At 48.2% G+C, this 12,500-nt stretch overlaps 1 protein-coding gene and 1 non-coding gene across 3 annotated transcripts in view; both read left to right on the top strand.

Annotated features, from left to right (window-relative positions):
* LOC143276444 (signal transducer and activator of transcription 5B-like) overlaps window positions 1–12,500 on the top strand; it is a 63,171-nt gene that overhangs the window by 13,425 nt on the left and 37,246 nt on the right. For both annotated transcript variants that reach the window (XM_076580936.1, XM_076580937.1), the window contains exons 8-13: window positions 758–912; window positions 1,739–1,900; window positions 3,760–3,894; window positions 5,046–5,235; window positions 6,222–6,302; window positions 9,370–9,462. In XM_076580936.1, the coding sequence (XP_076437051.1) occupies window positions 758–912; window positions 1,739–1,900; window positions 3,760–3,894; window positions 5,046–5,235; window positions 6,222–6,302; window positions 9,370–9,462 (816 nt within the window). The remainder of the gene's footprint in view (window positions 1–757; window positions 913–1,738; window positions 1,901–3,759; window positions 3,895–5,045; window positions 5,236–6,221; window positions 6,303–9,369; window positions 9,463–12,500) is intronic.
* Window positions 4,161–4,279, top strand: LOC143276740 (5S ribosomal RNA). The gene has a single exon (XR_013053613.1). It is a non-coding gene; the product is annotated as a 5S ribosomal RNA (ribosomal RNA).

Genomic DNA, 12,500 nt, shown 5'->3' with positions numbered 1-12,500 from the left:
ATGCAGCTCTCCGAACTTTGGAAACAGCGCATTGTGAATGGGAGGTGGGTTGGGGGGGGGGGGTAGGGGTGGGGTGTGTGTGGTGGCGGAGGTGTTATGTGAGCTACACTACAGGTATGTACCTGTATTTTTGCGAGATACAGAAGAGATGTGTGTTCATGTGGTGCGAGGTATAGAGAGGAACAAACATACTAACACTTGACAGGGGTTGGCTTCTCTGGAAACGTCTGTGTGTTGTAGGAGATGCAGGAGATGTACACAGGCATCATGGAAGTGTTGTATTTGATCTTCTGCTAACATATACTCATGAAGGAATGATAGAAATGTCTGTGTGGTTTTGTAGGAGATGCAGGAGATGTTCGCAGGCATCGTGGAGGAGTTGTATTTGATCTTCTGTGTGTGTGTACACATGAAGGAATGATAGAAATGTCTGTGTGTCGTTTCAGGAGATACATAGATTGCGCAGGCATCGTGGAGGAGTTGTATTTGATCTTCTGCAAACGTATACTCACGAAGGAATGATAGAAATGTCTGTGTGGTTTTGTAGGAGATGCAGGAGATGTTCGAAGGCATTGTGGAGGAGTTGTATTTGATCTTCTGCGTGTGTGTACACATGAAGGAATGATAGAAATGTCTGTGTGTCGTTGCAGGAGATACATAGATTGCGCAGGCATCGTGGAGGAGTTGTATTTGATCTTCTGCGTGCACGTACACATGAGGGATTGATAGAAATGTCTGTGTGTGTGTGGCGTTGCAGGAGATGCAAGAAATGTACGCAGGCATCGTGGAGGAGCTGCAGAACATGCAGAGACGTGTGCTGGATATGGAGCTCATCAACTGGAAGCGGAGACAGCAGCTGGGGGGGAACGGGGAACCTCCGCCCAAGTCAGAACTCGACATGCTGCAGATTTGGTGAGTGAGCTGGGTACAGACGTGTGGTGAGTTGTGGATAGGTGTGGCGAGTTGTGGAGAGGTGTGAAAGCAGGGACAGATATGGTGGACAGGTGTGGTGAGTTGTGGACTGGTGTGGTGAGTAATGGACTGTTGTGGTGAGTTGTGGACAGGTGTGAAAGCAGGGACAGATATGGTGGACAGGTGTGGTGAGTCATGGACTGTTGTGGTGAGTTGTGGACAGGTGTGAAAGCAGGGACAGATATGGTGGACAGGTGTGGTGAGTTGTGGACAGGTGTGGTGAGTCGTGGATAGGTGTGGTGAGTCATGGAGAAGTGTGGTGAGTCATGGAGAGGTGTGAAAGCAAGGACAGAAATGGTGGACAGGTGTGGTGAGTCGTGGACACGACAGGTGTGGTGAGTCGTGGACAGGTGTGAAAGCAGGGACAGATATGGTGGACAGGTGTGGTGAGTCGTGGACTGGTGTGGTGAGTTGTGGACATGTGTGTCGTCAGGTGTTTTGAGTCATGGACATGTGTGTTGACAGGTGTGGTGAGTCGTGGACAGGTGTGATAAGCAGGGACTGAGATCATCTGGAATGGTGATGACTAACTCTGACGTGCATACACGTGTCTGTCTGTCTGTGTCTGTCCGTATGTGGCGCAGGTATGAACACCTGTCAGAGATAATCTGGAACAGTGACGACTAACAGAAACGTGCATACATGTATCTGTCTGTCTGTATCTGTCCGTCTGTCCGCAGTGCTGGTGTGTACACCTGGCTGGTGACGACTAACAGAAACGTGCATTCATGTGTCTTGTCTGTCCGTCTGTCCGTCCACGGTGCAGGTGTGAGCACCTGGCAGAGATCATCTGGAACATCCGGCAGCAGATCCGGCGGATGAGCATCCTGTGCGTGCAGCTTCCCATCAGCATGCCAGACGGGGTGGTGGACCAGCTGCCCGGTCTGAACGACGTCATCACCGGCATGCTGTCCTCACTCGTCACATCGTACGTGGGTTTAGGGGGGTAGAGGGGAAATGATGGAGGGGAGGAGGAGGGGGGAGGAGGGAGAGGTATGATGTCCACCTCGTATGCGCTTTGGGGGGTGGGGAGAGTGTGGGGGGGGCAGGGGGGAGAGGTATGATGTCCACCCCGTATGTGCTTTGGGGAGTGGGGAGAGTTTGAGTGGGGGAGAGGGATGTATTTCACCCCATACATCTTTCAGGAGAGGATTTGGGGACAGGGAAGGGAGGGATGTTGTCCTCCCTCGTCACCTCGTACATCTTTGGGGGGAGGTTTGGGGGAGGGGGGGAGGGAGAGGGATGTTGTTCTCCCTCGTCACCTCGTACATCTTTGGGGGGAGGTTTGGGGGAGGGGGGGAGGGAGAGGGATGTTGTTCTCCCTCGTCACCTCGTACATCTTTGGGGGGAGGATTGGGGGAGGGGGGGGTGGGGGAGGGAGAGGGATGTTGTCCTCCCTCGTCACCTCGTACATCTTTGGGGGGAGGGTTGGGGGAGGGGGGGAGGGAGAGGGATGTTGTTCTCCCTCGTCACCTCGTACATCTTTGGGGGGAGGTTTGGGGGAGGGGGGGGTGGGGGAGGGAGAGGGATGTTGTCCTCCCTCGTCACCTCGTACATCTTTGGGGGGAGAGGGGGTGGGGGAGGGAGAGGGATGTTGTCCTCCTGTGTCACTTCGTATGTGCTTTGGGGAGGGGGTGATGGGGGAGGGAGAGAGAGAGAGGCATGGTGTCCTCGATCGTAACCTTGTTCATGCTTTAGGGTGGGTTGTGGGGGGGGGGGGGGGTTGTCCTTGTTCCTGACCTCGTACAACTTTGGAGGGAGGATGGGGGGAGTGGGGGGCAGGCAGATAGAAGGATGCTGTCCTTGCTTGTCACATTGTACGTGCTTTTGGGATGGGGGGGTGGGTGGGGGGGGGGGGGCAGGGAGATACAGGGATGTTGTCCTTGCTTGTCACATTGTACGTGCTTTTGGGGGGGGAGGATGGGGGAGGGGGGGCAGGGAGATACAGGGATGTTGTCCTTGCTTGTCACATTGTGCGTGCTTTTGGGATGAGGGGGTGGGGGGGGGGGGGCAGGGAGATACAGGGATGTTGTCCTTGCTTGTCACATTGTGCGTGCTTTTGGGGGGGGGGAGGATGGGGGAGGGGGGGCAGGGAGATGGAGGGATGTTGAAAAGAAACGTGTTGTTGAACTGAAAAGAAAAACAAGATAACCAGGTGTGTTTCCACTACGCCAACACTTCCAAGAAGAAGGCTGCCTTGGAACTGTGGTGAAGGATTTTGCTTTGTGCGTGTGGATGTTTTTTGACTCACTTGTGTAAACAAAGTGAGTCTATGTTTTAACCCGGCGTTCGGTTGTCTGTGTGTGTGTGTCTGTGTGTCCATGGTAAACTTTAACATTGACATTTTCTCTGCAAATACTTTTGTCAGTTGACACCAAATTAGGCATAAAAATAGGAAAAATTCAGTTCTTTCCAGTCATCTTGTTTAAAACAATATTGCACTTCTGGGATGGGCACAAAAAAATAAAAAATGAAGCCTAATTATATGCAAACTGCATTTACTGTTATATTTATTATTTTTTGTATTCTCTAAACTTGGCACTTTGATCTGATATTCTGACCCAACAACAAGAGCAGTCATTATTATCATTTTTTGTTCAAACAGGAACTTGTTTTGCAAAGCATGGAAGTTTTATTTATTTTGCAAACGTTTTGGTGCAGATAGTGAAAAAGGAAAATTACTCTGTAATTAATGCTAGGGGACTTAATCTGCTTGGATTTTTTTTTTTTAAGTGTATCACAAGTGAGTCTTGAAGGCCTTGCCTCTCTTGTTTCTTTTTGTGACAGGACCTTCATCGTTGAGCAGCAGCCGCCACAGGTGCTGAAGAAAGAGTCACGCTTCTCCGCCACCATCCGCCTGCTGGTGGGAGGAAAGCTCAACATCCAGATGAACGCTCCGCAGGTCAAGGCCACAATCATCAGGTCAGAGGTCAACATGGTGGTGATGATGGTGGTGAAGATAGGAGAGACGTTTACACAGTTTACAGATGTCGCTGTCATTGCTGTTGCCGTGTGGTGGCAGCAGCAGTTGTAGTTGGAAGTGGTGAATGATTATGATAATGACAAGGTGATGGTGATGATGGTGGTGAAGGTAGGAGAGAAGTTTCAGATGTTGTAATGGCTGTTGTAGTGTGATGGCAGCAGCATCAGCAGTTGTAGTAGTGAATGATTTTGTGATGATGATGATTGCCAATGGCCATACCACGTTGAAAACACCGGTTCTCGTCCGATCACCGAAGTTAAGCAACGTCGGGCCCGGTTAGTACTTGGATGGGTGACCGCCTGGGAACACCGGGTGCTGTTGGCATTCCTTTCTCAAGGCCTGACTAAGCGCATTGGGTTATGCTGCTGGTCAGGCATCTGCTTGGCAGATGTGGTGTAGCGTATATGGATTTGTCTGAACGCAGTGACGCCTCCTTGAGCTACTGAAACTGAAACTGAAACTTTGTGATGATGACAAGGTGATGATGGTGATGATGAAGATGACAGCAACAACAAATGTTAAGGTATCAATAACAATTATGGTGATGATAATAATGGCTGCTATTGATGATAGTGATAACTTGTGATAATGATAATTATGTTTATAACATGCAGATTGATCATCATTGTAACTCATCAGCAGAAATGATAATGACTGATTCTTCTTCTTAGTCCGTGGGCTGCAACTCCCACGTTGACTTGTATGTACACAAGTGGGCTTTTACGTATATGACGGTTTTTTACCCCTCCATTTAGGCAGCCATATTCAGTTTTCGGGGGATGCATGCTGTGTATGTTCTTGTTTCCATAACCCACCGAATGCTGACATGGATTACAGGATCTTTAACGTGCGTATTTGATCTTCTGCTTGCATATACACACGAAGGGGGTTCAGGCACAAGCAAGGTCTGCACCTGGGAGATCGGAAAAAATCTCCACCCTTTCCCCACCAGGTGCCATCACAGAGATTTGAACCCGAGACCCTCAGATTGAAAGTCCAGCGCTTTAACCACTCAGTCATTGCTCCCATCAGTGACTGTGATGATAATGACAGCTATCGATGGTGGAGATTGTTTGTTGATCACGTGCAGTGAGACGCTGGCCAAGAACATGCTGCGCAGCGACATGAAGGCAAAGATGCAGACGAGTGGGATCATTCTGAACAACTCGGGCACCATGGATTTCCACACAGGGAACCCCCCGAGCAGTGGAAGTCTGAGCGTCACCTTCAGGAACATGCAGCTGAAAAAGATTCAGCGCTCCGACAAGAAAGGCTCTGAGGTGAGGAGGGCGTGGGCTTTGTGCGTGTGGAAAGGTGGTGTTCAGCGCTCCGACAAGAAGGGCTCTGAGGTGAGGAGGGCGTGGGGTTTGTGCGTGTGGAAAGGTGGTGGTCAGCGCTCCGACAAGAAGGGCTCTGAGGTGAGGAGGGCGTGGGGTTTGTGCGTGTGGAAAGGTGGTGTTCAGCGCTCCGACAAGAAAGGCTCTGAGGTGAGGGTGGGGTGGGGTTTGTGCGTGTGGAAAGGTGGTGTTCAGCGCTCCGACAAGAAGGGCTCTGAGGTGAGGAGGGCGTGGGGTTTGTGCGTGTGGAAAGGTGGTGTTCAGCACTTGTGTTCGAATGCCCGGTGCTCAGATACATGACTCAAATGATAATAACAAATACCACACAAAGAGAGATGAAAGAATGAACTTTGTTCCAGAACATTTTTTTTTGTCATTTATCTAAGTTTGCTACTGAAGCGAGCAAGTTGAAAATGGTCAAAATACAGGTCAGGACTGCAGTGTTAACCACCGCCACAGTATTTTGTATTTGTATTTTGTATTTCTTTTTATCACAACAGATTTCTCTGTGTGAAATTCAGGCTGCTCTCCCCAGGGAGAGCGCGTCACTATACTGCAGCGCCACCCATTTTTTTTTTGTATTTTTCCTGAGTGCAGTTTTATTTGTTTTTCCTATTGACGTGGATTTTTCTACAGAATTTTGCCAGGAACAACCCTTTTGTTACCGTGGGTTCTTTCACGTGCACTAAGTGCATGCTGCACACGGGACCTCAGTTTATCGTCTCATCCGAATGACTAGCGTCCAGACCACCACTGAATGTCTAGTGGAGGGGGAGAAAATATCGGCGGCTGACCCGTGATTCGAACCAGCACGCTCAGATTCTCTCACTTCCTAGGCGGACGCGTTACCTCTAGGCTATCACTCCACAGTGTGGGTGGACCGACCCACACCAAGCAGTTCCTTGAAGGAGGCTGGTGATTTTGTGCAGGCTGTGACAGAGGAGAAATTCTGCATCCTCTTCCAGTCTGACTTCAACGTAGGCGGCAACGACCTCGTCTTCCAAGTCTGGGTGAGTCCCTTTAACCCTTTCGCTGCCAGGAAAATAAGATTTAAGTGAAATCTATTTGCCAGGGTTTTTTCACAAAAAACGGGTATAAATTTTCAAAAAATTCTGTGCTCTTTGTTATTGGAGAAAGACCCATAAAAGTATATATTTTCTGAAAGGTAAATGAATAAAGAATACAAAACACATGCTGTTTTCCCATTTTATATATTTTTAGTGACATGCTGTTGTTTTGAAATCAGTGTTTTGTTTTTTGTCACATTTTCAACTTGTTCATTACAAACATTAGTCAGGTAATTTGCACAAAAACATCATATTTTCTGGACAAATGGATATCTGCAAACACAAAATCATACTAGAACAACCACAATATATATATATATATATTTTTAAGAGATAGATACACAATACATTGTGACTTCTCCAAGTGATAAGATGGATGTGAGGCCACGCCCCCTCAGTCTCCACCCCCCTCCTCCTCACCCCTCTCACACGGTCACTTGATTCAGTTCTCATCAGACCGCGTTGGCTGCGTGCCAAGAATATCACTCTGCTGCTAATTCGGTCATCTGTCATCTGCTAACATCTGTACAGCCGGCATCACTCACTGACAGTTGCATCTTGGCCACTCTCTTGATTACTCCCTTTATTTTCTATCAGATCGTCCTATAAATGTTCATCACTATCTTCTCCTTCGAATTTACGCTTCAATTCTTTCTGAGCATCAGCTAAAGAAAGAAATCATGGTTGATTTAGTTCGTCACGATCGCATGTCTTGAGCACGGCGTCAGTCCGACATTTTGTTGAGCGAGCGAGGAGAGAAGTCAGGCAAACACTTGGACAGTGACCCAACCAAAACGTTCAAATAAAGGACTGCTTCATGACGTAGATGGGGTTTCTAGCTATGAATAGAATCTAGAGAGGTTCCCCAGGCTAAAGCTACCACTATTTTTGCCAAGGAAGTGAATGCAAACCAGGGAAAAGTCAGAATATTTCGATGACGAGTTATCTCGTCATGCAGGCAGCGAAGCATACATGCTTGCCATGACGAGTTATCTCGTCATGCAGGCAGCCTAGGGGTTAATAATAATAATTGCTCTGAATCTTGTGCATAGACAAATCTAAGCGCTTTCGCACCAGTCATTCTCACACACGCGTAACTCTAAAACTGGAGAAACTAAAGACAAGGAAGAGGCAGGGAAGGGAGGCTATTTTGGGAAGAGGTGGGTTTTAAGGCCAGACTAAAGTCCCTTTTCCACACACTCACACGCACACTGACAAGTATGTGCATGTAAGCGCGCATGCACATGGTACCCACCACACACACACACATGTGCATGTGTGTGCATAAGCAACACACACATGCACAACATGCGCTCAAACACACACACATACAGAGACGCACAAAACATGCATGCATGTTCAGTCATTTACATCTTTCTTACACTCACATACACACACATACACACACACACACACACACACACACACTTACACACATTCTCAATCACTCACACGCGCACACACACACACACACACACACACACGCACACACGCACACACACATGCATGTCTGTACGCATGCACACAGAGACTGTGGAAGGAAGCTGTTTAACTCATTCAGGGTGGTGTCAGTGTGCCTTCTGATCACACTTCACCACATCTGCTGTTTAACTCATTCAGGGTGGTGTCAGTGTGCCTTCTGATCACACTTCACCACATCTGCTGTTTAACTCATTCAGGGTGGTGTCAGTGTGCCTTCTGATCACACTTCACCACATCTGCTGTTTAACTCATTCAGGGTGGTGTCAGTGTGCCTTCTGATCACACTTCACCACATCTGCTGTTTAACTCATTCATCCCTGGTCCCGGGTATTGCCAGATCATCAAAATTCAGTTCATTAAAATGATTTCCTGACGGGCGCAATAGCCAAGTGGTTAAAGCGTTGGACTTTCAATCTGAGGGTCCCGGGTTTGAATCTCAGTAACAGCGCCTTGTGGGTTAAGGGTGGAGATTTTTCCGATCTCCCAGGTCAACATATGTCCAAACCTGCTAGTACCTGAGCCCCCTTCGTGTGTATACGCAAGCAGAAGACCAAATACACATGTTAAAGATCCTGTAATCCATGTCAGCATTTGGTGGATTATGGAAACAAGAACATACCCAGCATGCACACCCCTGAATACGGAATATGGCTTCCTACATGGTGGGGTAAAAACAGTCATGCATGTAAAAGTCCGCTCGTGTACGTACGAATGAACGTGGGAGTTGCAGCCCACAAACGAAGAAGAAAATGATTTCCACGTTTTTTCTTGATGAAGGAAAAGGTTGGAAAAGGTGAGCAAGAGAGAGAGGGAGAGAAATTATGTGATGGCAGTGAGTGGCATCAGCAGTTGAAGTGATAAATGATTATAATGACAAGCCAAGGTGATGGTGGTGATGGAGATGATGGTGAAGATACGAAAGAAGTTTAACCCTTTGAGCTCTGAGTTCCTGAGCAATTTTAACCCTTCTGTCTGAGCTCCTGAGCCAAAATTTGCAAATAATTGGTATTTAATGTGTCATGGCAGATATAAAAAGAGTGCCCTGACCACCGCTTTACCGGTGGTAGGGAAAAATGACATAATGCCTAGCCACCGGTTGAGCGGTGCGTAAACACTTGTGTCGTGTTTTGCTATTGGTTGACTTATATTGAAATCGATCTTTTTTATCCAAAGCACATGCACAAAACACAGTGAAAAGGCGCGGCCATGTTGGTACTACGTTTGCTGACGTCAGAATATTACGGTTTTTCTGATTGGCTCTTCAATATAAGTCAACCAAAAGCAAAACATGACACAAGTGTTTACACACCGCTCAACCGGTGGCTAGGCATTATGTCATTTTTCTCTACCACCGGTAAAGCGGTGGTCAGGGCTCAAAGGGTTAACGATGTCGTTGTAATTGCTGTTGTGGTGTGATGGCAGCAGCAACCGCAGTAGTAGTAGTGAATGATTTTATGATGATGATAAGGTGATGGTGGTGATGATGAAGATGACAACGACAACAGTGAATTGTTTATTCGTCTTCCAGACGTTGTCGCTGCCGGTGGTGGTGACGGTGCATGGGAACCAGGAGTGCAACGCCATGGCGACGGTCTTGTGGGACAACGCGTTCTCTGAACCGGTAAGCGAAGGGTGATGAGGCTGTTATTTTGCTCTGACGTCTGGAGACAGTGCTGCCACTTAACCCCTACAGTGCCCCAGGGTAGAGATTTCTGTCCCCTTGTGGTGTGTTAAAAAGTGCCCCAGGGTAGAGATTTCTGTCCCCTTGCAGTGTGTTAAAAAGTGCCCCAGGGTAGAGATTTCTGTCCCCTTGTGGTGTGTTAAAAAGTGCCCCAGGGTAGAGATTTCTGTCCCCTTGCAGTGTGTTAAAAAGTGCCCCAGGGTAGAGATTTCTGTCCCCTTGCAGTGTGCAAAAAAGTGCCCCAGGGTAGAGATTTCTGTCCCCTTGTGGTGTGTTAAAAAGTGCCCCAGGGTAGAGATTTCTGTCCCCTTGTGGTGTGTTAAAAAGTGACCCAGGTTGGAGATTTCTGTCCCCTTGTGGTGTGTTAAAAAGTGACCCAGGTTGGAGATTTCTGTCCCCTTGTGGTGTGTTAAAAAGTGCCCCAGGGTAGAGATTTCTGTCCCCTTATGGTGTGCAAAAAAGTGCCCCAGGGTAGAGATTTCTGTCCCCTTGTGGTGTGTTAAAAAGTGACCCAGGTTGGAGATTTCTGTCCCCTTATGGTGTGCAAAAAAGTGACCCAGGGTGGAGATTTCTGTCCCCTTGTGGTGTGTTAAAAAGTGACCCAGGTTGGAGATTTCTGTCCCCTTTTGGTGTGTTAAAAAGTGACCCAGGTTGGAGATTTCTGTCCCCTTGTGGTGTGTTAAAAAGTGCCCCAGGTTGGAGATTTCTGTCCCCTTGTGGTGTGTTAAAAAGTGACCCAGGGTAGAGATTTCTTTCCCGCTTATGGTGTGCAAAAAAGTGCCCCAGGGTAGAGATTTCTGTCCCCTTGTGGTGTGTTAAAAAGTGCCCCAGGGTAGAGATTTCTGTCCCCTTGTGGTGTGTTAAAAAGTGCCCCAGGGTAGAGATTTCTGTCCCCTTGTGGTGTGTTAAAAAGTGCCCCAGGGTAGAGATTTCTGTCCCCTTGTGGTGTGTTAAAAAGTGACCCAGTTTGGAGATTTCTGTCCCCTTCCGGTGTGCAAAAAAGTGCCCCAGACTGGAGATTTCTGTCCCCTTGTGGTGTGTTAAAAAGTGTCCCAGGGTAGAGATTTCTGTCCCCTTGCAGTGTGCAAAAAAGTGACCCAGGGTAGAGATTTCTGTCCCCTTGCAGTGTGCAAAAAAGTGCCCCAGGGTAGAGATTTCTGTCCCCTTGCAGTGTGCAAAAAAGTGCCCCAGGGTAGAGATTTCTGTCCCCTTGCAGTGTGCAAAAAAGTGCCCCAGGTTGGAGATTTCTGTCCCCTTGCGGTGTGCAAAAAAGTGCCCCAGACTAGAGATTTCTGTCCCCTTGCAGTGTGCAAAAAAGTGACCCAGTTTGGAGATTTCTGTCCCCTTCCAGTGTGCAAAAAAGTGACCCAGTTTGGAGATTTCTGTCCCCTTACGGTGTGCAAAAAAGTGCCCCAGGGTAGAGATTTCTGTCCCCTTGCAGTGTGCAAAAAAGTGCCCCAGGGTGGAGATTTCTGTCCCCTTGTGGTGTGTAAAAAAGTGACCCAGTTTGGAGATTTCTGTCCCCTTGTGGTGTGTTAAAAAGTGACCCAGTTTGGAGATTTCTGTCCCCTTGTGGTGTGTTAAAAAGTGCCCCAGGGTAGAGATTTCTGTCCCCTTGTGGTGTGCAAAAAAGTGCCCCAGGGTAGAGATTTCTGTCCCCTTGTGGTGTGTTAAAAAGTGCCCCAGGGTAGAGATTTCTGTCCCCTTGCAGTGTGCAAAAAAGTGCCACAGGGTAGAGATTTCTGTCCCCTTGTGGTGTGTAAAAAAGTGCCCCAGGGTAGAGATTTCTGTCCCCTTGTGGTGTGTAAAAAAGTGCCCCAGGGTAGAGATTTCTGTCCCCTTGTGGTGTGTAAAAAAGTGCCCCAGGGTAGAGATTTCTGTCCCCTTGTGGTGTGCAAAAAAGTGCCCCAGGGTAGAGATTTCTGTCCCCTTGTGGTGTGTAAAAAAGTGCCCCAGGGTGGAGATTTCTGTCCCCTTGTGGTGTGTTCAAAAGTGACCCAGTTTGGAGATTTCTGTCCCCTTCCGGTGTGCAAAAAAGTGCCCCAGGGTGGAGATTTCTGTCCCCTTGTGGTGTGTTAAAAAGTGTCCCAGGGTAGAGATTTCTGTCCCCTTGCAGTGTGCAAAAAAGTGACCCAGGGTAGAGATTTCTGTCCCCTTGCAGTGTGCAAAAAAGTGACCCAGGTTGGAGATTTCTGTCCCCTTGCAGTGTGCAAAAAAGTGACCCAGGTTGGAGATTTCTGTCCCCTTGTGGTGTGTTAAAAAGTGCCCAAGGGTAGAGATTTCTGTCCCCTTGTGGTGTGCAAAAAAGTGACCCAGTTTCGAGTATTCTGTCCCCTTACGGTGTGCAAAAAAGTGCCCCAGGGTAGAGATTTCTGTCCCCTTGCAGTGTGCAAAAAAGTGCCACAGGGTAGAGATTTCTGTCCCCTTGTGGTGTGTAAAAAAGTGACCCAGTTTGGAGATTTCTGTCCCCTTGTGGTGTGTTAAAAAGTGCCCCAGGGTAGAGATTTCTGTCCCCTTGTGGTGTGTTAAAAAGTGCCCCAGGGTAGAGATTTCTGTCCCCTTGTGGTGTGCAAAAAAGTGCCCCAGGGTAGAGATTTCTGTCCCCTTGTGGTGTGTTAAAAAGTGCCCCAGGGTAGAGATTTCTGTCCCCTTGCAGTGTGCAAAAAAAGTGCCACAGGGTAGAGATTTCTGTCCCCTTGTGGTGTGTAAAAAAGTGCCCCAGGGTAGAGATTTCTGTCCCCTTGTGGTGTGTAAAAAAGTGCCCCAGGGTAGAGATTTCTGTCCCCTTGTGGTGTGTAAAAAAGTGCCCCAGGGTAGAGATTTCTGTCCCCTTGCGGTGTGCAAAAAAGTGCCCCAGGGTAGAGATTTCTGTCCCCTTGCAGTGTGCAAAAAAGTCCCCCAGGGTGGAGATTTCTGTCCCCTTCTGGTGTGTTAAAAAGTGACCCAGGACAGAAATTTTTGCTGCCTTCGGTGTGCAA

Source organism: Babylonia areolata, chromosome 32 (genome assembly GCF_041734735.1).
Source record: "Babylonia areolata isolate BAREFJ2019XMU chromosome 32, ASM4173473v1, whole genome shotgun sequence".
Lineage (NCBI taxonomy): Eukaryota > Metazoa > Mollusca > Gastropoda > Neogastropoda > Buccinidae > Babylonia > Babylonia areolata.
The sequence above is the reverse complement of the archived record's forward strand: the minus strand, read 5'-3'. Positions and strand labels throughout refer to the sequence as shown.